At 42.0% G+C, this 27588-nt stretch overlaps 1 protein-coding gene across 1 annotated transcript; it reads right to left on the reverse strand.

Moving 5' to 3' along the window:
- Positions 1-4318: 4318 nt before the first annotated feature.
- LOC131709434 (Fc receptor-like protein 5) lies at positions 4319-27588 on the reverse strand. The gene is made up of 7 exons (XM_059011971.1): positions 27498-27588; positions 24278-24313; positions 23090-23371; positions 22031-22297; positions 10947-11212; positions 4488-4548; positions 4319-4401 (listed from the first exon to the last, which is right to left on the reverse strand). The coding sequence occupies exons 1-7, from the start codon at positions 27550-27552 to the stop codon at positions 4319-4321; spliced, it is 1050 nt and encodes a 349-aa protein (XP_058867954.1). The 5' UTR covers positions 27553-27588.

Here is a 27588-nt window from a genome sequence, read left to right on the forward strand (position 1 = left end):
GCTGCACCATTAGTAACATGAAAAGAATCACTTTGCCCTACAATGGATGTGTACAGAATACACAAAATGTAAGTCTGACAGATGCCTATGTAACCCCCTATAAAATAATACATTATATTATTATTATTTTATAGTGCATGTTATAAGAATATTTTAGTTCTCAATATTTTATTTTAGGTTGATGGACTATGTGGAATGGCGATCAAGACTTCACACTGGACATCGCTTTAAGGATCAGATGAGTGCTAATTCAAAGACTTTTACTGTTTTTAAGGCACATGTGTTGCTAAAGTGGTACCACTAAAAGGACTACATTCATGTTATAATTTTATTGGCTATATGTATATATATATATATATATATATATATATATATATATATATATATATATATATATATATTTTTTTTTTCTTTTGTATTCTTTTCATGTGTTGATGCCTATGTAATTGTGCATTTAAAAAAAAAAAAAATCCAAACTGATTCAATTGCTGTGCTGACTCATTATTTTTGTTATAGTTAAGAGAACGCCAGCACTATATTATACTATATTCCAGGTTTCCCAGGATGCTTAGAACACATCAATGTGATCTGGCAACAAATTCAATCAGCTAAAAAGGAGAGGAAGGAGCTCCATGTGACATTCCTGGTTTTGGCTAATGCATATGATTCAGTGCCACATGAACTTCTTTGGGCAGCATTTGATTTTTTCAGTGTACCGATGACAATAACAAATTTAGTGAAAACCTACTTTGGAGATTTGCAATTTAGTTTTTCAACCTCTGAATTCAGCACTACATGGCAATGCCTAGAGGTTGGAATAATGGCAGGATGCACCATTTCTCCACTGGCTTTTACCATGGCAATGGAAGTAATCATTAGGGCATCAAAATGGGTAGTAGGAGGAGAGCGCTTGGCTTCTGGAATGCGACTACCACCAATTCGAGCATACATGGATGACATGACAACCATGACTACAACAGTAGCCTGCACTAATCGGTTATTGGGCAAATTAACCAATAACTTTGAATGGGCACAAATGCAATTCAAGCCCACTAAATCAAGGAGCATCTCTATAATTAAAGGCAAAGTAGTAGATAAAACATTCTTCATTAATGGTGAGGCAATACCAACAGTGTCTGAGAAGCCAGTGAAGAGTATTGGGAGATGGTACGATGGGGATCTAAAGGACACGGTTTGTGTGGGAGAAGTTAGACAACAAGCAGTGGAAGGGTTGAAGAGCATAGACAGCTGCGCTCTACCAGGCAAACTAAAACTCTGGTGCTTTCAGTTTGGTCTACTGCCGAGGATGCTGTGGCCACTGACTGTGTATGAGGTTTCTTTGACAACAGTAGAGAAGCTGGAAGCTTTAATCAGTTCATACATCAGGAAATGGTTGGGAGTTCCACGCTGCCTCAGCAGAGTGGGACTTTATGGTAAAGGAATACTGCAGCTACCAGTCTCCGCTCTAACCGAGGAGTTTAAGTGCACCAAGGTCAGACTGGAAATGACATTAGTAGAGTCACGCGACAAATGCGTAAGGGAGGCAGCACCTGTGTTGAAAACTGGAAGAAAGTGGGCGGCAAAGAAAGCTGTGGAAGATGCAAAGGCTGCCTTTCGAATTGGTGATATCATGGGGCAAGTTCAGCATGGAAGAGGGGGTCTTGGTCTCAGTTCAGCTCCTCCTACATGGCACAAGGCAGCCCCAACTCAAAGGAGGAAGCTGGTAGTCAACGAGGTGCAAAAGCAGGAGGAGAGGATGAGGTGTATAAAGGCCATTTCCCAGGCCAAGCAGGGAGAATGGATGAGATGGGAGACTGTGGAACAACGAAAGATTGGCTGGCAAGACCTATGGTCAATGGAACAGAGCAGGATCAGTTTCCTCATCAGGTCAACATATGATGTTCTCCCATCACCACAGAACCTAAACCTCTGGGTAGGAGAGGATCCCTCATGTCCTTTGTGTTCATCACCTGCAACATTAAGGAACATTTTGACAGGATGTAAGGTGGCTCTTAGTCAAGGACGGTTTACTTGGCGCCATGACCAGGTGCTGCGATGTTTGGCCTTAGCATTGGAAGACAAGCGTGACGTGACCAATAAGTTGCCACCTGTTTTATCAAAACATTCCTCCGCCCAGGAGAGCAACCACCAAGAAAAGGTGTTAAAACCAATCCTCACCCGGGACAACTGGAAGCTGCTAATTTTGGCAGATGTTGGTCAACGGCTTATTTTTCCACCTGAGATTGCCACCACTAACCTTCGACCAGATATTGTCTTGTGGTCTGGATCAGCACGCCTTGTTCACCTGGTAGAGTTAACAATGCTATGGGAGGATGCTGTAGATGAGGCGTATGAGAGGAAGATACTGCGGTATGCTCAACTAGCCACTGAAGCGGAACAGCGAGGATGGAGAGTCTGGGTTTACCCAGTGGAAGTGGGTTGTCGAGGATTTGTGGCACACTCTGCAACCCGGTTTCTCAGAGACGTCGGATTCAGTGGCCAAGAGTTGCATCGCACAGTGAAGAACTTATCTGAAGCAGCAGAGAGGAGCAGCAACTGGCTGTGGTTGAGACGGAAAGATTCTGGCTGGGGATCTCAAGCACAATAGAAAGAAAGAAACGTTGATGTACAGGTAAGTAAGCTGGGCTGAGTTGAGTGGGGGACAGAGGGGGGGGATGCTGGGACGCCAGAATCACCGTCGAGCCCTCTTGAGGTGTCGTGGGCTAGTCGACAAAACACTGAGGGTGGAAGGTGCCCACCTGAAGACCCCAGAGATGTACCCTACTTAGCTCAATCCAGACGGTTGTCATGCTGATGCGCTGGGGAGGCCACACTGTGGTTGATCCCCGGAGCCAGCATCGCAGCTGTTGTGTGTGCTGATGCGCAAGGGAGGCAAAATAAGCTGATCCCTGGAGCCAGCATTACACTTCAGCCATTAACACCAGACAGAAGGATATCTACATCATCATATGGAAGGAAACGTAAATGGATGGATACACATATGGATCACATTAGTTTACTGTAAAGCTACGTCTTAGTTGGTGCTTATCTTGGCGAGAGCCGAGTTCAAATCAGCATGAAGTTTTAACATCAACTTTCGTGTAATGGAAATCATTAATTTATATATATATATACAGATATATACAGATATAAACGAATCCTTATCCAGTAAAATTAACTGCTAGATTTTCATGACTACACTTGAATACAAGGCTTCACTATCAGGAAGATGTATTGAGGATCCCAATGGTGCGCCAGGGAGAGAAGGTGTCAAGTGGGATGGGAGGGAGAGGAGTTCCAGAGGCCCTGACCTTTGTTCTGTTCATTTTTCTTCACTTCTGCGTATACACTCTCTATGTTGAATGTTGTGGAGTTACCTGGAAATACAGTGAACGGAAAGAACCAGCATCAGAACGAGAACAAGTCCTTTCTGCAAACACACTGCCCAGGGCAGTATATACACCATCACTGTCTGCATCTGCATCGAGCATCAGAACAAGAACAGGTCCTTTCTGCAAGCACACTGCCCAGGGCAGTATATACACCATCACTGTCTGCATCTGCATCTGAACAAGAACAGGTCCTTTCTGCAAGCACACTGCCCAGGGCAGCATATACAGAATCACTGTCTGCATCTGCATCTGCACCAAAACAAGAACAGGTCCTTTCTGTAAGCACACTGCCCAGGGCAGTATATACACCATCACTGTCTGCATCTGCATCCAGCATCAGAACAAGAACAGGTCCTTTCTGCAAGCACACTGCCCAGGGCAGTATATACACCATCACTGTCTGCATCTGCATGCATTAGGAATGCATCTTTTCAACATTAACTAATTGTGAAGTTTGAAACAGTAACCATTTCATGTACTGTTTCTGGGCTAAATAAATTCCATTATTTTAAATTTTATTATAGTTTATAGTTCATACTATTAAGTATTGGAATTATCCTACTGTACCTTCTTAAGAAAGAGTATGGTTAGAGATAACAAAATAACTCCAGTAAATCTTACCACATATGCATTGCAATTCAGATTTGTAATAGTATTTTAAGCTATTAACAGAAAGTTTACAAAAGGCTTATCATTTTTGTTCACCAATATCAATGAAAACACTATATTCTAGGCAAGATTATTTATAATTAGATTATTTTACATCTTAAACTATGATCCCTATTAAATAATGTTTTTTTCAAGTCTGTTTATTAAGTGAATATATTTTGCTATTCATACAAATACTGTAGTAGACTGCCATTGGATTCATCAAAAACTGTCAGACTATTTTATTCTTGGTGAGTTAAAGCTCTGTGAACTGTAATTCAGTAACTCACCAGGCTCCTGTCCAAGTCCGGAGAGCTCCGTTCCCCTCGAGGGCTGTGCAGGAGTCTGATCTGCAGGGTACCTATAAGAGAGAGGGGATCAACGTACCAGACAGGATAGAAAACTCATTACTGTTTCTTTGTTTCTATGTGCACCATGAAACCAGACCATAAAACTGAATCTCATCTTGTTCCAACATCAAACTGGGTCTGCCTGCAACTGATTCTACCTGCAGTATAAGAGCACATAGGCACACTCTCTGAGATCCAGAGCAATCCAGTATCTGACAGCCTGTTATCCTAACTGGGACTGACTGATTCCCAATTCAAAATGGTTTGATTCTGCTTCTCATGGAAACTAATACAGTAGAACTAGTTTCAGAACACTTTCGTAGTATATTTGGCTGATAATTGGCTGATCTTTTATATGGTCCATCAGGGGCCTTATGAAAATAAATTACATTCTTATGAACCTCAATCTCTATGGTGCAATATTTTAAAAATAGTTTAAAATAATAATGCCCACCTGTCCACTGGCCTACACACTAAAGGACAGTATCAGCTGGAATGGTGTTTCAGGGGGCTCTTGTTTTCTAGCTTGGTCGCCCCTCTTGTTTTCAGTTTGTACAGCCACTCAATGAGATCTTGCTCATTGCCATGACTAAGTGCAGGTCGTGTCTCCTTCCCAGAATCCTATTTGTAAATAATGTTGTAGTACGACTATAGTTCATCTCTAAATAGCAGTATAATGCAGACCGGTCCCGACCACTCTCTGAATGTGAAAGACAGATGTTCACTAGATGAAGCGAGATGTATGAACTCATTCAATAATCTGATTCAGGGCTTGAAATCACCTGAATTCATGGGAAAGGCTCTAAATGAGATGAAACAAGCTGGTTTGGTCAGAGTTTCACACAGGTTTCAGGGAAGAAACTAAATCTTGTCAATGTGTTTTCTATGGAGCCTTCCAGGTTTCAAACACACTGCATCACCATGTGTGTGCAGAGTGAGATCTCAATGACACAGCATGATGAGTACCTGCAGCACAGCAGTCACAACATGCCCAGAGCTACAAGAGTCATGCCAGCACATATTCTATCAGCCATTGCAGCCGCTTGTAACTGATATTAAGCTCTATATTCTTACCTTGATTTAGCAGCAATGAACAGAAAACCTGGAAATAAAGGAAACATGTTGTAAAGGTATGATTTTTTTTTACTGGGGTTGGTTTTGGTCTGTGTAATTTGATCTATCCATGTGGTAAATGCACTGCTGTGGTACAGCAGTGCTTAGGGACTTAGCAGAGTGTATTAACAGAGCGTATTAGCAGAGTGTATTAACAGAGTGTATTAGCAGAGTGTACAGTTTTTAAAGCAGTTTGAGTTTGACTGCACTGCAATGTCAGTCTAGCTGCACTATAAACTAATGCAAGTCTTAACTTTATATGTTTATTATGACACTTAAGGGAAGTTAAATTGAAGTTCCACAACTGGTCCAAAATGCAGCTGCACGAATATTGACTGTTACAATAAGGACTCAGCACATTACACCTGTTTTGGAAAATTTGCATTGGCTGCCCGTCAAGCTTCGTATTACATTTAAGATCTTACATTTTGTGCCTTTTTCTTTAACTATTCTGCACAACGGTGTTTTTACTTATTGGTCTTCTGGTAAATAAAAAAAAAAAGTTTGTTCATTATTTTGAAAAACAAAATGTCAATGCATCAATTATCATTGATAAATGTCTATACGACAATCAAATACTAAATTAGGGTGCTGATTGCACCACTCATTTTAATTGTTGTAATTAATGCTTTAATTATTGCTTCTTTTGTAAAGCACTTTGGGATGGCTTGCCATGAAAGGCGCTAGATAAAAATAAATTGATTGATTGATTGATTGATTGATTGATTCAGTACAAATGCATTTTTTCATTGACACTTATTCCTGCACATTCCTGAAAGATGTCATTTTTTTTTTTACACATGTTCATGGTTCGGTTGCATCATTAGTGGGTTTTTTTTATTTAAAGTGGGGGGGGGGTGCATATTTCTAATCATAATGTGAGAATAGTTGATGTTTGTACATGGAAATGTAATCTATTGATGACACAAACCAGTTGAAATGTCTATGTTTTAATATACACAAGGAAACGGACAAGGTGAAACAATTCAATTGGCTTGATTTAATAAGCGCTGGCTGCAGTAACACGTTCTCTGAAACTTTAAAATGCTGGAGAACTTTGTAATGGAGCCGAAGCTGAGTAATTTCAGCCCATTCTGCAAGAATGCTGCGAGGTCTGTTTGTCTCATTCAGTATTATTACAGAATAAACACTGAAATAAATTGAATAAATTCAATGACAAAGGTTTCTAATAGAAGTCTCTCTCAAGATATTCAATGAAAAGAACCAGACACAGTGTTTGTTGTTGAATCGATTAAGATTGTTTTAGTATTTCTAAACGCATCACTATTAAGTCTTTGACAGAAGTTTTGAATAAAGTCTTTATGAATGGCTGAAATGTGGTGTTCAATGAGCCATTAACTAGTAAATTCAGAGTGTGATTCTCACCTTTGGTCTTGTATCGGTAGAACAGCAATAGTGTGATGGGAATAAAAATAATCAAACCCAGCGAGACACTGAGAGCAGCAATGATCCACAACCAGGACTCTGAGAGGAGAGGAGGGGTGAGTGAGTGAGTGTCATTCACAATCATGAGGAATACTGGACACATCTATAAAGCATAAATGTTAAGGAGGGTTCAATAGCTTGACAACTGTTTCTTCATTCAGTGGGTGAAGAGTCGATATACTTGCTGATCTTTAGTCTAGTCTAGTTAGGCTAGTTTATTTTTACTACAGTTATATAAGGGTATATGTAGAGGTTGTTCTTACTTTGCATTTCAATGTGTAGCTCCTGGCTGCTCTTCTTCACTCCCTGTGACTCCACAGCACACGTGTAGCTCCCAGTGTGGCTCTTCTCAGTGCTGGCTATGCTGTACAGTGCAGAGTCAGTGCTCTTAGTCACAGGCTCCCCGTGTCTCACAATGATGTAGTGGAGTTGAGGGCGGGGGGGTTTGTTCACTGCTGCCTCACAGGTCAGGTTAAGAGCCTCTCCCTCCTTCACTGTGGCTCCTGGAGATGCTGTCAGAGTCACCCTGGAGAACAGAGCTATGAAAAGATAATATGAAGACAGGTTAGTGATTGTGAAGCTGTATGACCAAGATATTCAAATCAAATCAGAACCAGCGTCTTCCATAGACTGGGATCATCTGTAGACACAGTATTCAGTTTCATTCATATACAGATGACACAGCTATATCTGAAATGCAATACTAACATCTCTTCTGATGACAGTTTAGTTATGGTAATTATCTACTGCAGCCTTCAGCTTCTATAAAGAGTCTTGGGGTACACTTAGATGCCACAATGTCTTTTGAGGCACATATTTCTTCAGTTGTCGAATCCTCTTTTACGGAAGATTGCCAAAGTTTGATATTTTCTCTTTCACTGATGCTGAGATTTTGATCCATGCATTTGTAACCTCTAGTCTTGACTATTGTAACCCCCTATTTGCAGGCCTTCCATCTAAAGCAATTGACAGATTACAAATAGTTCAGAACACAGCTGCCAGAATCCTGACTGGTACAGAAAAGTACAGCCAGATTACACCAGTTCTGATTAGACATCACTGGCTTCCCATCAAGTATGGAATCTCTTTCACACTACTCCTGACTTCTCGCTCACTCAATGGTTCTGGTCCTGCTTACCTTACTGAATTACTTTGTCCTTATCAGCCGGTTTGTACCCTTAGATCCTCCAGCGCTTTAACTGGATCAGCCACGCAGGCAACCCCTTGATATTGTATTTTTTCAATTGTGTAAAGAACCTTGAGATGTGCAAGTCTGCACATAATAAGGCACTATATAAGTCAAAGTTGTTGTTGTTGTTCTATATAACATCAGATATTGCTTTGATTTTAGCTATTGCGTGGCAGAGTAGGTGAGAAACTTCAATTTTAATAGATAGAGAGGAATAGAATTAGAAATTGAGAATTAGAGGAATGCTGGAGGATTGAGGCTCCCATCACCTCTAGAAGAACCAAACAGCACACTCTACTGCTGAGGGCAAAGTTTTAGTAAAAAGGAAGGAGATTCTGTATTACTCACCAGTTACATTTACCCAGATGGGATCGCTGTATTGTGAGTAAAACGTGTTCCTGCCCCGTCCAGCTCCACACCAGTACTCTCCACTGTGGGACAGAGCAGCAGCACTGATTGTGTATCTGGCTCCAGTTCCACTGCTGCTGTCAGTCTGGTACACTGGAGCTCCTTGCCTGTCTTTGTACCAGAGATATCTCCAGCCACCAGAGCCCCCCTCAACCACACAGCTCAGGGTGACCGTGTCTCCTTCAAATATCTCTCCTGCGGGCTCCCGGGTCAGTGCTGCCTTTGGACGTCCCACTGAAATACAGACAATGACAAATAAGGGCTTGTTTCCCCTCAATTCCTGAGTGGCTTTTGGCAACACAAATACATGCTCTTTTTTTTAAAAAATGTTCTCCCCAATTTGAAATGCCAAATTATTTTTAGGCTCAGCTCACCACTACCACCTCTGAGCTGACTTGGGAGGGGTGAAGATGAACACACACTGTTCCCCGAAGCCTGTGTCGTCAGCGTCCCGCTTCTTTACACTCTGCAGACTCACCGGGCAGCCGCCTCAGAGCTACAACGTCAGAGGACAACGCAGCTCTGGGCAGCTTACAGGCAAGCCCGCAGGCGCCCGGCCAGACTACAGGGGTCGCTGGTGTGCGGTGAGCCGAGGACACCCTGTCCTACCTAACCCTCCCTCCCCCGGGCGATGCTCGACCAATTGAGCACCACGCCCTGGGAGCGCCCGTTTACGGTCGGCTGTGGTATAGCCTGGACACGAACTTGCGACGTCCAGGCTATAGAGCGCATCCTGCACTCTAGCGAGTGCTTTTACTGGATGCGCCACTCGGGAGCCCCCACATAGTCATTATTTTTAGCTTGTAAATAATTACTAAAAAATAATTACTAGAAAATTTGAATAATTACTACAAATTATGTGACTCTACTGGAATTATTTTAATGTACTTGTTCTTAAAAAAAGTAATTACAACACCCATTACTAGGAATTACTTAAAAGTATATACAAATTGCTTAAATCTCTTGAATTAGTAAGTAAAACAATATTTGATAACTTAATTATTTAAAATGACTATAAATGCCTTCAAGTCTACAAAGTTGTCCATTTTTCCAAGTTGCTATTCTACTAATGACTTGTATGACTTTCTTTAACTGGTTTGAAGTATTATTGTTTTCAGTGCAGCTCCAATCAGTAACTGTTCTGACACAAAGATAGTGTGAAAGATAAGAGGACAGAAATCCACAGGACTGAATGAATAGAATCATTTCCTATTAAAACAGCCCATATGAAATTGTTATATTTATACTTCGGTCCTGGGTAATTCTGTACTCCTATCTTAGAAATAAAAAGCATTTTAGAGTTAAGATACTTCCATCCCTCGGGCCTCTACAGTTAATTTCCATTACAGTTAATGTAACAGCAGCTCTGAGAGGACAGGACTGTGGTCAACATTGCTGTCTGTGAGGGGTCTGTATTGAGAGCACTGCTCTGTATTCAGCTGCGTTAATGAACTCACCAGACACAGTCAGTGTCACAGGATCGCTGTGTTAATAAACTCACCAGACACAGTCAGTGTAACAGGATCGCTGTGTTAATAAACTCACCAGACACAGTCAGTGTAACAGGATCGCTGTGTTAATAAACTCACCAGACACAGTCAGTGTCACAGGATCACTGTGTTAATAAACTCACCAGACACAGTCAGTGTAACAGGATCACTGTGTTAATAAACTCACCAGACACAGTCAGTGTAACAGGGTCGCTGCATTAATAAACTCACCAGACACAGTCAGTGTAACAGGATCGCTGTGTTAATAAACTCACCAGACACAGTCAGTGTCACAGGATCACTGTGTTAATAAACTCACCAGACACAGTCAGTGTAACAGGATCGCTGTGTTAATAAACTCACCAGACACAGTCAGTGTAACAGGGTCGCTGCGTTAATAAACTCACCAGACACAGTCAGTGTAACAGGATCGCTGTGTTAATAAACTCACCAGACACAGTCAGTGTAACAGGATCACTGTGTTAATAAACTCACCAGACACAGTCAGTGTAACAGGATCACTGTGTTAATAAACTCACCAGACACAGTCAGTGTCACAGGATCGCTGTGTTAATAAACTCACCAGACACAGTCAGTGTAACAGGATCGCTGTGTTAATAAACTCACCAGACACAGTCAGTGTAACAGGATCGCTGTGTTAATAAACTCACCAGACACAGTCAGTGTAACAGGATCGCTGTGTTAATAAACTCACCAGACACAGTCAGTGTAACAGGATCGCTGTGTTAATAAACTCACCAGACACAGTCAGTGTAACAGGATCACTGTGTTAATAAACTCACCAGACACAGTCAGTGTAACAGGATCACTGTGTTAATAAACTCACCAGACACAGTCAGTGTAACAGGATCGCTGTGTTAATAAACTCACCAGACACAGTCAGTGTAACAGGATCGCTGCGCTGAGAGGAACGTGGTGGCTCTCCTCTTTGTGCCTCACACTGGTACTGTCCACTATGGGACTGAGTGACAGGGCTGAGTGTGTACCTGGCTCCAGTGGTGCCTCTGATCTGCACTGTGCCTCCCTGACTGCTCTTGTACCAGAGATATTGGCAGCCAGTGAAACCCCCCTCAACCCCACAGCTCAGGGTGACAGTCTCTCCAGTGTACAGCTCCCCCCATTGAGGACTGCTGGTCAGCACAGCCTTCGGCAGCTCTGGGTAAAGAAAGGAAACAAGACATGTAAGGAACACAGACCTCTAATCTCAGGTCTCTAATAAAAGCAGCTCAATGTTACTGTCTCTCAGGGGTATTGAGGGCATAGCTCTTTATTGTTGTAACGTGTAGATTTTCTCTGTCTGATAATTTCTACTCTTGGTTGATTAGCCCTTATTTCCACACATAGACAGTGCTGGACAGCACAGTGCAACAGATCTATTCATAGCATGTGTAAACATGCATGATAATCCAAAATAATGATGTATTACCATTTGACGTCAACAAAGGATTGACTGATTCTGACTCATTATCACTCTGAATGATACTTTGCTGCTGCTTTGATTTTTAATATAATAATATAACTCACATGACTTACATGTTTAGTATCTGTGTCTTTCTTGGGTATTCTGTTTCATACTGTGTGTGTGTCACAGTAAAGTAAACAGGTATGTATTCTATTTAAAACTATTTCATTTGGGCAGAATCTCTTCTGTGGTATAATCTGCAGTGTAATAATGTATAGGACCAATTTCTTATATCCAATCTGTACCCCCCCTGTCTAGGGAGGGGTTACACATGATTAAAGACACAGTTTGCAATGGCAATACACATTCTATTACTTCCACAACCAATTAGAAATACATTTGGAGAAAATAGGGCTTGATCATCAGTACTGACAAACATTCAGTGTATCTTTGGTGTGGCCTCTTTCTGCATTATTACATCTACTAGACTATTCAGAGTCGGAGAGTTACTCAGACCAGGAAGAGCTTTCATATCAGAAAACTTTGCAAGGACCCGTTACTTCAGCACCTGAGTTGTGTTGAGAACATTAACACAGCTGGAATAGACTCTAGTGTGAATGTATCTGTGAGACATTACAGACAGAGAAGGGGGTGAGGACTCTCTCTCAATTCAATTCAATTCAATTCAAAGTGCTTTATTGGCATGACTTATTTTCCACAGTGTTGCCAAAGCAAATACATACATATTATGAACAGATGCATATATATACAAACAAGGAACAATGGTAACAAAATAATAATAAATACAATAGAAGATAAATAATAATAATACAGAAATTGAAATATTAAAATAATAATATTGAAACTATTAAATTGTGCCATGTCACTGCGTGCCCCTCAGGTTGTGGCAGGTGGCTACATATTTGGCAGCCAGTGGAGCTGTGTGTCCCTCCCCTAGGAGGACAGCAAGTTTCTCTGAGTCTGCCATTTGTCTGAAAAGAGGATATTTTTCTTGTATTTTAATGAAGAATGATTCTCTGATATGGCTGTATTTTATACAGTGTAGGAGAAAGTGCATCTCAGTTTCCACCTCTCCTGTCTCGCAGTGACCACAGAGCCGATCTTCTCTGGGCAGCCAGGTCTGCCTGTGTCTGCCTGTCTCTATGGCCAGGCTGTGGTCACTGAGCCTGTACTTGGTCAGGATCTGTCTCTGCTTCGTATCTCTGACAGTGGAGAGATACTCTGCTAGGCTGTAGTTTCTTTTTAGGGCCTGATAGCAATCAAGTTTATTTTGGGATGTTATTTCTGTGTCCCAGTGTTCCAGATAGGAGTTTTTGGTTTGTTTTATAATTTGGTTTACTCTGATTGGGGGCTGGTAAGCAGTGCTGACCTGAAGCTGGTTGGTGTTAGTATTGGAGGGGGTCAGTGTGATGAGCTTCAAAGCCAGCTGGCATAGGGGACTCTTTTCAGGGCTGAGCTCTTGGGTCTGGAGGGCCTTGTACTGGAGTGAGTCAGGTTCACTTTTTTCAAGGTGCAACCAGAATTTGAGTGCTCTTTTCTTTATATTAATAAGAGCTGGATATCGGCCTAATTCTGCCCTGCATGCGTGGTTTGGTGTATTTCTTTGCACCTGCAGTGTATTCTTGTATAGTTCAGCATGCAGGGTCTCGATTGGGTGTTTGTCCCATTTAGTGTAGTCTTGTTGACTGAGTGGACCCCATACCTCACTTCCATACAGTGCAATGGGCTGAATAACACTATCAATTAATTTTAGCCAGATTTTGACAGGTATATTGATTTTATAGAATCTCCTTTTGATGGCATAAAAAGCTCTGAGTGCTTTTGCTTTTAGTGCATTCACTGCCAGGTTAAAACTGCCTGACGCACTGATGGTCAGACCCAGGTAAGTGTAGCTGGTGCTGTGCTCTAGGGTGGTGTTGCCGAGTGTAAAGTGATATCTGTTTCCCTGAGATCTGGCCTTTTTTTGAAAAATCATTATATTGGTCCTTTTGAGGTTTACTGCCAGGGCCCAGGACTGACAGTACTGCTCTAGCAGTGCCAGGCTCTGCTGCAGCCCCTGCTCTGTGGGTGACAGCAGGACCAGGTCATCTGCGTAGAGCAGGAATTTGACTTCAGTGTCATGTAATGTGAGGCCAGGGGCTCCAGAGGTAGAGACAGAGCTGCACTTCCTGTTGTCCTGCCCAAAATACACAGAGATACGGGAGAGATATATCCCCCAATTCAAAAACCAAATGGCAGAGTTTAACCTCCTCTCCAATTTGAGTAAAATCCCCATCCTTCTAGGAGAGGAGGAGCGAACTGCAAATCTAGCAGCACAGTATTTTTCTGCCTGTCACAACCTGAGGGACAGTGTGTGACACCCTGTATACACGACCATGGGTTACTGGTGATGAGGAGGGAGAGGTGGAATGGGAGGGAGGGAGGTAGTTATATTGTTCAAAGGGAAGGGGACAATGGCTTTTGTGTTTGTTATGTTCTGTAATTTTATTTTTGTTTTATTATTTCTGTTTTGTATTATAAAAGCTTTGGCAATACCTGAGCGCTCTCATCATGCCAATAAAGCATTTTTTAATTTAATTTAATTTAATTTAATTTAATTTAATTTAATTTAATTAGAGAGAGAGAGAGAGAGAGATATCACAGGCTGAGGGACACGCAATGAACACTCTGCACAGGGGGAGGCACTGCTGGGGAGGGAGGGGGGTTAGTCAGGGCTACTTAGTATTTAATGTGTCTTTGCCTTGTTTTGTTTTATTTACTATTTTTAAATATGTTTATAATGTTTATTGTTACTTTTGTAAATGCTTTGTCAATACTGACGCTGTTAGTCATGCCAATAAAGCACCTTTGAATTTGAAAATAAAAAAGGAATTTGAGAGAGAGAGAGAGAGAGAGAGAGAGAGAGCGAGAGAGAGAGAGAGAGAGAGACGGTGAAGAAGAAACAGCTTTAAAATGATGTAATGCTTTTGACTCATCTTTACAAAGCAGTAAAGTTAATCAATCCACTCAAATATCCAAACCCAGGTTGTCCGAACTGACCCAACCCTTAATGGGCTGAATGTCTTCTCATTCCCACACTGTTCAGAAAATGATCAAGTATAACCGAGTGCACGCAAGTAAGGCCTGCAAAGGCAGCTCTGTTTATTTGTCAATTAAGGATTGTGAAAGGTGTCTATATGCCTCAAGCCTGCCCTGGACTGGAGGGAGCACCCTTTCTCTTAGGGGGGTGAGGGAGGGAGCAGTTCAGTCTCCATGCCTCAAGCCTGCCCTGGACTGGAGGGAGCACCCTTTCTTTTAGGGGATGAGGGAGTAGATCAGTCTGGGTGCTAGCAAAACCACTACACCATTTTATTTCTCTTGGTCTCCTCAACGAGAGAGAGAGAGAGAGAGAGAGAGAGAGAGAGAGACCCCAGCATTCTGGTTGGCTGCCGACAGACTAAAAACACTCAAGTCGCTCATATATATTGATTAATAATTCAATTAGTCGGTGCCCAATAGATAGACAAAGGGAAACTGGTGGAGAAGCCAACATAACATGATGGGCATCAATTATAAAGTGTCAGACAACATAAAGCATACTCTAATCAAATCAATAAAATAAACCTATAAAATAATAACACACAAGTGTAAAATAAATGTGAACAGGGCACTCTTGACCCTGTTACGAGAGAGAGAGAGAGAGAGAGAGAGAGAGAGAGAGAGAGAGATTGATTTACATCGTTAATGGCAGGATCAGAGGGAACTCTTTAGGGAGGTTCACGTTTTGCTCAGCTCTTGGGACAAGCGTAGTCGACTATGCCATCACTGACATGGACCCCTCCTCTCTTAATGCATTCACTGTCAGGCAACAAACCCCTCTGTCGGACCACAATCAAATCACTGTGTTCCTGAAAAGGACAGGTCAGTCTAGCACCGCACAGACACAGCCCAGTAAGCTGTACAATCTGAATCAAACATACAGATGGGCCTCAAATAGTGCAGAGGAATTTAACAAGGCAATCAGTTCTACTAAAATAACTAACCTCATGAACACTTTCCTCAACACACAGTACCAACCAAATGTGTCAGGACTAAATCTGGCAGTTAAAGACATCAATAAGATATTTGAGAATGCAGCCACAACGGCAAATCTTAAAAAGAACAAAAAGAAAGTACAGCAGAAACAAAAACACAAACAAAGCTGGTTTGATGACGAGTGTAAATCTATTCGAACAAACCTAAGAAAATTATCCAATCAAAAACACCATCAACCACAAAACCCAGATTTACGCCGGAGGTACTGCGAGACCCTCAAATACTACAAACACACCCTGACACAGAAAAAACAAAAACACACAAACAAAACCCTCACTGACATAGAACAAGCTGTCGACAAAAACCAGTTCTGGGAAATGTGGAACAATTTAAACTCAACAAAAAAACAAGAACTGACCATACAAAATGGAACAATCTGGAAAAATTATTTTGAAAACCTTTATAAAGATATCCCTCAAAAAGATCTAACAGATACACAAAATGAAACTAGAGAAAAACTTAACTTACTAGAAAAATCAATTAAAGATAACCAAAATCCAATTGATGCTCCAATCACCCCACAAGAATTAACAAAGAAGCTCCAGGCACTTAAACCTGGAAAAGCCTGCGGCCCTGACAGCATCTGTACTGAGATGCTAAAACACAGCAGCCCTAAATTACAGGAGGCAATGCTTAAATTGTTCAACATGGTACTAAGTACTGGTTACTTCCCTGACATCTGGAACCAAGGGCTTATATCCCCAATTCACAAGAGTGGAGACAAATTCGACCCCAACAACTACCGGGGCATCTGTGTGAGCAGTAACCTGGGGAAGGTGTTCTGCAGTATCATTAACGCCCGGATACTGGCCTTCCTTACCGAACACAATGTCCTGAGTAAGAGTCAGATTGGATTCCTGCCAAACCATCGCACAACTGACCATATTTACACCCTGCACACCCTAATAGATAAACATGTACACCAAAAAAGTAAAGGCAAAATTTTCGCCTGCTTCATTGACTTTAAAAAAGGGGCTGCAGACTGCTCCAACACTGTAGCCAACTCGTTGATGTAGATGTTGAACAGTGTTGGACTCAGACTGCAATGCTGTCTCACTCCACGCCCTTGGGTGAAAAACCCTGTTCTTTGGTTTCCAATTTTCACACCACACTTATTCTCTGTATACATTGACTTAATGATGTCATAAACTTTACCCCCTACACCGCTTTCAAGAATTCTAAGGAATAGACCTGGATGCCAAATTGAGTCGAATGCTTTTTTAAAATCTATAAAACAAGCAAAGATTTTCCCTTTATTTTTTTGGTGTTTGTTGTTGTGTAGGGTGTAAACATGGTCAGAGGTGCGGTAATTTGGTAAAAATCCAATCTGACTCTTATTCAAGACATTGTGTTCGGTAAGGAAGGCCAGTATCCGGGCGTTAATGATACTGCAGAACACCTTCCCCAGATTACTGCTCGCACAGATGCCTCAGTAATTATTGGGGTCGAATTTGTCTCCACTTTTGTGAATTGGTGTTGTTAGCCTTTGGTTCCAGATGTCAGGGAAACAGCCCGCAGTCAGGATGAGGTTGAATAATTTGAGCAGGGCCTCCTGCATCCTGGGGCTGCTGTGTTTCAGCATCTTGTTTATGATGCTGTCGGGCCCGCAGGCTTTCCTGGGCTTGAGGGCTTGGAGCTTTTCTTTCAGCTCTGGTCCTGTTATTGGGAAGTCCAGTGGGTTTTGATTGTCCTTGATTTTGGTTTCCAATTCGTTTAGTTTTTTTAATATTGAATTTTGGTCCAGATTTAATTCATTTTTGTCCAATTCCTGGTAAAGTTTATTTAAATAATTTTTCCAAGTGTTACCATTTTTGATTGCCAATTCATGATTTGTTATGGATGTGTTTATTTTGTTCCACAAAAGGAATTTTGCTCTATGGATTCTTCAATTTTGTTTAATTGTTTGGACACATGTTCTTCTCTTTTTGTGTTGAGAAGATATTTGTAATCTTTTAGAGCCTTGCAGCCTTGATGGCCGAATTGATTCCATGTTTGTCTGTTTGAAAACTTTTGGTTAGAAAGCTGTTTACCATACTTTCTATTTCTGCACTATACATTGTATTTTTGAATTCCTCAGCACTGCTTTGTCCATTTATAAGCTGGTTTGAGACTGTATAATTTGGCGGGGGGGTCGGATTAGAATTGTTTTGTTTGATGTCAGTTTTTAGATACAGGACTGTTTGGCAGTGGTCTGATAGGGGGGTTTGTTGCTGGACTATAAATGCATTAATAGATTCTGGGTCCATGTCTGTGATAGCGTAGTCTACTACACTATTTCCTAAAGCAGAGCTGTATGTATATCTGCCCTGAGAATCCCCTCTGATCCTGCCATTAACGATGTACAGACCCAGGCCTTTACAGAGCTGCAGGACCTGCTTCCCGCTCTTATTCACCACACTGTCGAAACTGTTTCGCAGTGTGGTGATGGGTGTGTGGTACAAAGAGGTCTGCTGTCCAATCACATGGCTGTTCCCCTCTGTGCTGATGTAGTCGATCTCTCTGCCGGTCCTGGCATTGAGATCTCCACACAGCAGCACAGAGCCCAGGGATTGGAAGTGACCAATTTCAGATTGTAAATTCTGAAAACACCCCTCTCGGTGATAGAGGGAGTCAATTAGTGGCATATAAACTGTGCACAGGAAAGTGTCGGATTGGGATTTAAGGATGTTTTTTTCAATTTTGAGCCATAAATGTGTTTTTCCTCTTTTAATGGGAGAGACAGTGTTTTTAAGTTCCTCTTTGTACCACACAATGATGCCCCCTGAATCCCTGCCACGTTTGATGTGGGGGCTCTTTAGGGAGGGGACTATCAGTTCCCTGTATCCATTGGGACAGTGAGTAGACAAGTCCTCACGACTCCATGTTTCCTGTAAAATGAGGATGTCTATATTATTTATATTCTGTATGAAGTCGGGGTCTGTGCTTTTCATTCCGAAGGTTGAGGAGTACAGACCCTCAATGTTCCAGCTGCTAATTTTAAATGATGTCATTTTTGGTATTTACTTGTTTTTCACATTTGAATGTTTGAATTGTGATCTAATTTTATCATTCTAATTATCCAAAAAAAACAAAAATATTTTTGGTTATTGGTCGCTATGTACTAATATTTTTTGTCATTTGGGCTTTTACTATTATATACAAATATGTATTTATACAGGTACATACACACACGTTACACATACATACATATCTATATGCACAGTATACACATACCTTTATACAGTAGTGGGCAAAAGTTTTAGGCAGGTGTGAAAAAATGCTGTAAAGTAAGAATGCTTTCAAAAATAGACATGTTAATAGTTTATATTTATCAATTAACAAAATACAAAGTGAGTGAACAGAAGAGAAATCTACATCAAATCAATATTTGGTGTGACCACCCTTTGCCTTCAAAACAGCATCAATTCTTCTAGGTACACTTGCACAAAATCAGGGATTTTGTAGGAATATAGTCAGGTGTATGATTAAACAATTATACCAAACAGGTACTAATGATCATCAATTCAATATGTATGTATATATATATATATATATATATATATATATATATATATATATATATATATATATATATATATATATATATATATAATTTTTTTTTACTCAATTAACTCATTAGCTTGGTACAAATGATATTGAGCAGTTTTCTTATCTGATTCAGTTCCACTGTGGCTGGATTCCCTGCTCTGGAGGCTGCTGCAGCTGCATAGCTGTCTGGCTGGGCTGGCTGCTGCTGCTGCTGCTGGCTGCTCACTCTGCCATTGCTGCGCTGTGCGGAGACTCGGGGGCTGGGGGCTCTGCGTGGTCTCGAGGTCGGGGGGCTCCTGTGCACTTGGGGGCGGCTGGGCGTGCTCCTGACCTCAGTGTAGGTGCTGGTGGTGTCTCGGCCCAGGGCGGTGTCTTTGAGGACCTTAGCAAACAGCCTCATGCCCTCCCTGTTGAGGTGCACCGGGTCGTAGAGATGATGATGCTGGATGTCGCAGTGGTGTGCCAGGTGCACGTTTGGCATCAGGGCGCAGTCTCGGGACACCTCCACGTTGATGCCATGGATGACTCATTGTGGCACGTCTGCTCTGGGTAGTAGGGTGGAGATGGTAACCTTGGCTGATGGGAATTCCTTGGTGGCTTTAGCTGCTACCTGCCTCAGGGCTTTGGCCACATCGCCCCTGTGTGTGCTCAGGTCGATGGTCCCCGTGTGGATCACGATGTGTTTGGGGTCGCTCAGTCTTCGTCCCGACAGCAACTCCAGGGCTGTCTGTGTTGTTGGGCACCACATCTTCTTTACCCTTTTGCCAGGGAAGAGGCGCTTCTCATTTAGATATTTCCCATTCGAATCGCTCAGGATGACAATTTCTGCACCGGCCATTTGCACCGTGTGTGTGTCAGGGATGGGGGTGTTGGGGGGAGGGGCAGCGTCAGTGCTGTGGGGGGTAGTGTGTGTATCAGAGGTGTGAGTACTGGGGGTGCTGGGGGGTGTAGTGTGTGTGTCAGTGCTGGGGGGGCAGTGTGTGTGTCAAGGGTGTGAGTGCTGGGGGGGTAGTGTGTGTGTCGGTGCTGGGGGGGCAGTGTGTGTGTCAAGTGTGTGAGTGCTGGGGGGGGTAGTGTGTGTGTCGGTGCTGGGGGGGGCAGTGTGTGTGTCAAGGGTGTGAGTGCTGGGAGTGGCAGTGTGTGTGTCAGTGCTTGGAGTGGCAGCAGTGTGTGTGTCGGTGCTGGCTGAGCGGTGGGTGTTGTGCAGTGCCTCTCTCAGTCCCTCCAGGTCTCTCTGCAGGCTCCTCATCTGGCTGGCTTGTGCTGTCTTGCTATGCTCCTCTCTCAGTCTCCAAGGCTCAGTTTTCATGGCCTGGTTGTCCTCCTCCAGTCTTCTCAGCGCCATTCTCAGCTCCTGCACCTCGGCCCGGTGCTCGCTCTTGAGTCTGGTCACCTCGTCCCAGAGCTGCTGTGTGGGGCTGGGCTGGTTCAGGCTGGTCAGGGTGTGCTCCTTGAACATGATGACAGGCACTCTCTCAGGGCTTTAATGTTGTTGTAGACTTTTGGAGAGGCAGGGGAGCAGGGAGTTGGGGGTGTTGCTTCGCTCCCTGGGTCGGTGTTTGGAGGGGCTTCATTCTGCATGGTTGCAGGCTCTGGTTCTTGTTTCTCCATAGCTGCAAGATCTTTTAGTGTGGAAGCCGAGTGCAAATTGGTCTAGGATGGTCTCGCTGCCCTGCACCATGATTGTGCCGTTGTTATACACATTTACTGTGATCATGGTACTGTCTTCTTCCATCACCAAGATCTGCCTGCCCTTGCTAATCCCTCTCTTTTTAATGTTTGGATAGCTCCTGCACAGGGCAGTGTGCCAGGCTGTGGGGTGCTGTGTATAGAACAGCAGGTTGCTTTTTATTCTCCTCTCCTCCTTTTCAATGTAGTCTGCTATGAGGGTTTCAGGGGACTCCCGCAGAACTTTATTTTTAAATAGTTTTTTAGCCTAAATAGAACGAATCTCAGCTAGGTATTTCACTTCATATCTCTGCTCTGCACTGAGGCTGCTGCTGCTGCTGCTGGGAGGAGGAGCTGCAATTGATACATTTGTATCAGTCTGGGGGGCCTCTTGGTCTAGCAGCTCAACTGTCATTTTATTTGAATTTTCCAGCTGCATTTCTTTTTTTTTTTAATAAATTGCAGTTGATCTATTATTATGAATTGCAGTTATGAGTTTTGAGTTTTATATGATATTAATAAACAGTTCTGCAGTTTTTTTTGTCTTCTCTTCAGATTAAATGTAGACAGGCTTACCTTGGCTGTCTTCTGTGCCTCTTTTTTGCTTTTCCCCTTTTCTCTCGCCTAAATTTTTCCTCTTTCTTGCCTTTTCTGTAAATTATTATGATTTTGATGGATTTTCTCCTGAAAGCTGTCTTCCTTGTCTTCTCTAGGTATTCACAGAGCTTTATCTTCAATTTTAGATCACAACTCTAACATTTTAATGTGCAAACATTGAGAAAGTTAAGATATTTTTAGGAGCTTCTCTCTCTCTCTCTCTCTCTCTCTCTCTGTGTGTGTGTGTGTGCGTTTTTAGGTTTAGATAATATCAATGAATGTGAACCTTGTTACCCGTTTCAAATCTCGTTCCCTATTTACAGGTAAATGGAATAGATTATATCAATTAATGTGAACCTTGATGTTACCTTGATGTTTTACACAAAACAAACTTCTACTGAATGTCTTCTGAGCTCTGAGAATGAACCTACCTCTCACTGACACCCGAAGCTCTGCAGATGCACCACCGTGAGAGGAGCCTCACATCCTCCACCACACTCCGAGAATGAACCTACCTCTCACTGACACCCGCACCTCTGCAGATGCACCATTGTGAGAGGAGCCTCTCATTCTCTACCACACTCTGAGAATGAACCTACCTCTCACTGACACCCGAAGCTCTGCAGATGCACCACCGTGAGAGGAGCCTCACATCCTCCACCACACTCCGAGAATGAACCTACCTCTCACTGACACCCGCACCTCTGCAGATACACCATCGTAAGATGAGCTTCTCGTCCTCCACCACACTCTGCACTTGTAGGACCCCTCGTTACTCTTTGAAACATGATCCAGACTCTGCTCTGTGCCAGCCCGGGACTGTAACTCTTTATTATCTTTATAAAATCGAATCCAGGTAGCTGTATAACCATCGCGGACACGACATCTCAGAGTCAGAGAGTCTCCTTCAATCACAGGCTGGGGGGGAGTCTGCAGGATTACTCGTTTATCTGAAAAAGAGTTCAGATCAGCAGGTCAGGATTGAGTAGACCGCAGTTTTACACACAAAGACGTTTCTAATGTGTTTTTTATTATCTCATCATGGCATATTGATTTATATTTTCTGAGGCTCTTTGAACGCCAAAGGACTGAACATAAGGCATGAATATGAAATCCTGTAACAGGGTCTTGTCACTTTGTAGGAGCACATATGGAATCTTTCAAACACACGGCCTGAAAATGGGCAGCGGTGTGGAGTAGTGGTGAGGGCTCTGGACTCTTGACCGGAGGGTCGTGGGTTCAATCCCAGATGGGGGGACACTGCTGCTGTACCCATGAGCAAGGTACTTTACCTAGGTTGCTCCAGTAAAAACTCAGCTGTATAAATGGGGAATTGTATGTAAAAAATAATGTGATATCTTGTAACAAATTGTAAGTCGCCCTTGATAAGGGCATCTGCTAAAAAATAAATAATAATAATAATAATAATAATAATAATAATAATAATAATAATAATAATAATAATAAAATGTTCTTTCAGTAAAGCAGAATGTTAGATATCCCAACACTTAGGATCTGGATAATTGCAGAAAAAAAGACAATCCAGCTCTCAAGTGCCGGGGTGTGTGTGTGTTACTTGAAAACAACAATGTGAGCAGCAACAATTCATATTGACTGGAGATCCAGAGACAGCTTTACTCAAATCAGCAAGCCTATCAGTAGCTTACAATACCTTCTCAGCCAATCCGAGTGCAGGATTATTCAACAAGGTCTGAATATTATCTAGTATGACAACGACTTACTGGATACAGTTAAGGTGACAGCATTACTGTGTTCCTGTCCTGATGCAGACTCACACCAGTAGACTCCACTGTGGTGATACCGAGCTTTGCTGATTGTGCAGCTGTCCCCATATCTCCTGCTGTATTGATCACTGCACCCTACCTCTTCACGTCTACCTCTGTACTGTTTAAACCTCCAGCCATCAGAGCCCCCCTCCACCTCACAACTCAGGGTGACTGTTTCTCCTATGAATATCTGTGCCCAGGCAGGCTGCAGGGTCAGGACAGCCTTGGGACAGCCCTCTGAAACAGAGAACAGGATAGGATTAGGACACATTGCCCTACAATCAGTTAGGAAACTGCAAAAGGAGAGAGAGATTCCAGTCCCCCAGCAGCATCTCTGCAGTGATACAGTAGGAATAGCAGCAGTGTGACCCATTGCAGGCTCTACTTGTGATACAGTAGGAATAGCAGCAGTGTGACCCATTGCAGGCTCTACTTGTGATACAGTAGGAATAGCAGCAGTGTGACCCATTGCAGGCTCTACTTGTGATACAGTAGGAATAGCAGCAGTGTGACCCATTGCAGGCTCTACTTGTGATACAGTAGGAATAGCAGCAGTGTGACCCATTGCAAGCTCTACTTGTGATACAGTAGGAATAGCAGCAGTGTGACCCATTGCAGGCTCTACTTGCGTTTGTGAAAATAATTAACGTGGAATCTCTCTCAATATGATTATGACCTTGAACACAAACATATAAGGTGGAAGACTGTGGTCAAAAGATTCAGCAATTAGTCCAATTACTGAAGTGGGACTATTCCTGTCAGACTGTTTAATGAACCAAGAAACACGTTTAAGATAAGTGGGGATATTACTGTTCTTAAAAAGGCATCCAAATATTCTGTCTGGTTAGCAGATAATTGTAATACAGTATTCTTATTCAAAAGCTTTCCTGCAATACCACACATAGCCTCTCGGTGGAGGACACTGGCTCTGTAATGGCCAGTGTTTGCAGCAGTCATTCATTTTTTTTTTTTTTTTTAACTAAGTTCAATTGTTATATTGGACAGAAGAAAAAGAGCTGATTTCATTTTTTATAGATGTCTCTTCACTTTGTGACTGTATTGCCACAGCCTATTTTCAATACACAGACCTGTATTGTAAATCCTGTTTTTGAACTGTGTTCACATTGTAAACTGTTCTCTTACCATCATACTGTCTGGAGCAGCTCACTACAGTCAGCACTGAAAAACACAAGAGAGACAGTCAGGGACTAGACCCTTATAAAAGCACCACAGTCATGTTGCTGTTTCCAATGCTTTTACCATTGTTATACCATGCTCATCAGTTATAGGTGCCTGCCATACATACATGTAACATGTGCTAACACAGGGAGAAGTAAGAGACAGCGCCATCTAGTGATCGGACACTTTTGATCAGGTTTCCTTCTCTTGTTTTGTTAGTAACACACTGCTGTGCACTGCTTGGTGCTGGTGTATATAATAATATAAAGACACTCTAATCTAGCCTATATTAAATACGTATATGACAGGCAACTCCTGAGCTCATAGTCAAAGCACCTTAACACAGACTTACCAAATAATACAAACACAAGATCTGAGTCATTTCAATAAGAACCCTGTGAATGATGAGTTGTGACTTCAGTTCAATAATGGGTGTGATAAGTGTAACAGTGAAAAGGCTGGGCACACACTGCTGACCACACACACCGCAGGTGAGCATCTTAACCCCTATGCAAAAGAGCCAGGCTCCTCTGCATGTGTGCTTATAGAGCTTTTAACCTCATCTCACCAGCAGGGGTCAGAATCCACAATGGCAGTGCATCACACAACACTGCCTGTCACACTGGCAGCACAATTATCTATTAGTCTATTCATTGTGATCCATCAGGGTGAAATGATTCTGTTATTTTGCAATAGAGATGTGTCATGTGGTTCATGACTAAAAGCAAAACATAAACTCTATTTTTATAAAAACAATTATGACAAATTTAAATCAATAAATACAGTAGGAACATTTTCTAGCAGTATCAGAACTTGTAACATGTCAGTTGAAATGTCAAGCATGGACACAGACCTGTGAAAAACAACAGATTAAAAAATAGCAGACCACAGGACTGGACCCACACAGCAGTGCTTCCTCCCTCCCACGCTAACGTTTTTCACACCACTGACAACCTTCTCAGCTGGTACATCCTGCAGCGTGGTCTAATTGAAAAACAGTTTAACCCTGTGGCAGGGCAGGAGCCCTATACATGAAGAGTGGGTTTTGTGTGTATATAATGTAAATAGTATTGTGTGAAATGTGTGTACATTTATTGTTATTATTGTAATTAATTAATGAGGTACCTGACGCTCCTGGGAGAGCCTGCCTGCTGTGTGTGATTATCAGGTGTGGAATCTAATCAGCAGGTAGGTGTGTTCCAGCGGGGTGTCAGGTATAAAAAGGTTCTATTTATTCACCTCAGGGCTGCTACAAAGCTAAAACCAGTGGGCTGAACATTGCCCATGTTATCCAGACACAGATGTAAACAACTTTATTATTATTATTATTATTAAGATTTTCTTAGCAGATGCCCTTATCCAGGGCGACTTATAATTGTTACAAGATATCACATTATTTTTTAAACATTATTTTTTTACATACAATTACCCATTAATACAACTGGGTTTTTACTGAAACAATCTAGGTAAAGTACCTTGCTCGAGGGTAGAGGAGCAGTGTCCCCCATCTGGGATTGAACCCACGACCCTCCAGTCAAGAGTCCAGAGCACTAACCACTACTCCACACTGCTGCCTCATGAAAGCCTCCGATCACCGTCAGGGTAAACCGAGATTGGAGCCAATAGAAGAAAGCAAAACCACCGAAGGCCGGGCGAGTTTGTTTAGACGCGTAAAGATTAGTTCAGAGATGGTAGATCCCTATAAAGTACAGGCTGTCATTAAGACTTAAACATTGACTTGGAATCAACTTACAATACAGGAATGGTTAGTATATTATAGCAGGATCACAATGAATCACCAGCCCCCTCCCTTATCCTCTCAGTCCTGAATGCTATAGTAGTAAAACTGACAACAGAAACAAACATGCTTCATACACATGGGGATTCAGCATGTAATATTAATCTTAACTTATGCTTTTCAATTTTATAAACTTCAAAATGATTAACAGTATAATTCTAACTCATTTCTTATTGCATAAAAAGCAGCTGTTATAATTATTAGTTAGTCATATAGCACATGCTTTTATCCAAAGCGACTTAGAGACCAGGGGTTGAATTCTGCATCAACAACTGCTGCTTACAATAAGACCCCGGTTTTCAAAACTCTAATATAATAACAGTATCATAAATATCAAACAAACTAAATCTTTTACTCCATACAAGAACATAAGAAAGTTTACAAACGAAAGGAAGCCATTCAGTCCATCTTGCTCATTTGGTTGTTAGTAGCTTATTGATCCCAGAATCTCATCAAGCAGCTTCTTGAAGGATCCCAGGATCTCAGCTTTAACAACATTACTGGGGAGTTGGTTCCAGACCCTCACAGTTCTCCGTGTAAAAAAGTGCCTCCTATTTTCTGTTCTGAATGCTCCTTTATCTAATCTCCATTTGTGACCCCTGGTCCTTGTTTCATTTTTCAGGTCAAAAAAGTCCCCTGGGTCGACATTGTCTATACCTTCTTTGTTCAAAGATTCATATCTTTAACCTGTCTGCATACGACATGCCTTTTAAGCCTGGGATAATTCTGGTCGCTCTTCTTTGCACTCTTTCTAGAGCAGCAATATCCTTTTTGTAACGAGGTGACCAGAACTGAACACAATATTCTAGGTGAGATCTTACTAATGCATTGTAAAGTTTTAACATTACTTCCCTTGATTTAAATTCAACACTTCTCACAATATATCCAAGCATCTTGTTGGCCTTTTTTATAGCTTCCCCACATTGTCTAGATGAAGACATTTCTGAGTCAACATAAACTCCTAGGTCTTTTTCATAGTTTCCTTCTTCAATTTCAATATCTCCCATATGATATTTATAATGCACATTTTTATTGCCCGTGTTCAGTACCTTACACTTTTCTTTACTAAATGTCTTGAATGACCTTTGCTGCTGAAACAGTGTTTGCCACTCCTCCTATTTTTGTGTCATCTGCCAATTTAACAAGTTTACTTACTATACTAGAATCTAAATCATTAATGTAGATTAGGAATAGCAGAGGACCTAATACTGATCCCTGTGGTACTCCACTGGTTACCTCGCTCCATTTTCAGATTTCTCCTTGGACAGACTGCAGTTCAAATAAAAAGACTTTAAATAAATAAAAAAAGACACAACATAAACAGGCACGAGGGCCAAACAAAAAGGTTCTTAAACACAAAGACAATAAACACAAAATAAAACTTACAAGGAGGGCTTCCAGGCATAGCTTTGCCTTCACTGGATTGCAAAATGAACAACATGAACAGAAACCCCAGCACACAAAGACAACCACCCTT

This window comes from Acipenser ruthenus, chromosome 43 (genome assembly GCF_902713425.1).
Source record: "Acipenser ruthenus chromosome 43, fAciRut3.2 maternal haplotype, whole genome shotgun sequence".
Lineage (NCBI taxonomy): Eukaryota > Metazoa > Chordata > Actinopteri > Acipenseriformes > Acipenseridae > Acipenser > Acipenser ruthenus.

Coding starts and splice junctions, on each gene's coding strand:
- LOC131709434 (XM_059011971.1), bottom strand. CDS start 27,552: ATGTTGTTCATTTTGCAATCCAGTGAAGGCAAAGCTATGCCTGGAAGC. Junction 11,213..22,030: donor GGTGCGGGTGTCAGTGAGAG/GTAGGTTCATTC, acceptor TTCTTTACCCAG/AGCTGCCGAAGGCTGTGCTG. Junction 4,549..10,946: donor CCTCTCAGCGCAGCGATCCT/GTTACACTGACT, acceptor CTTATACTGCAG/GTAGAATCAGTTGCAGGCAG.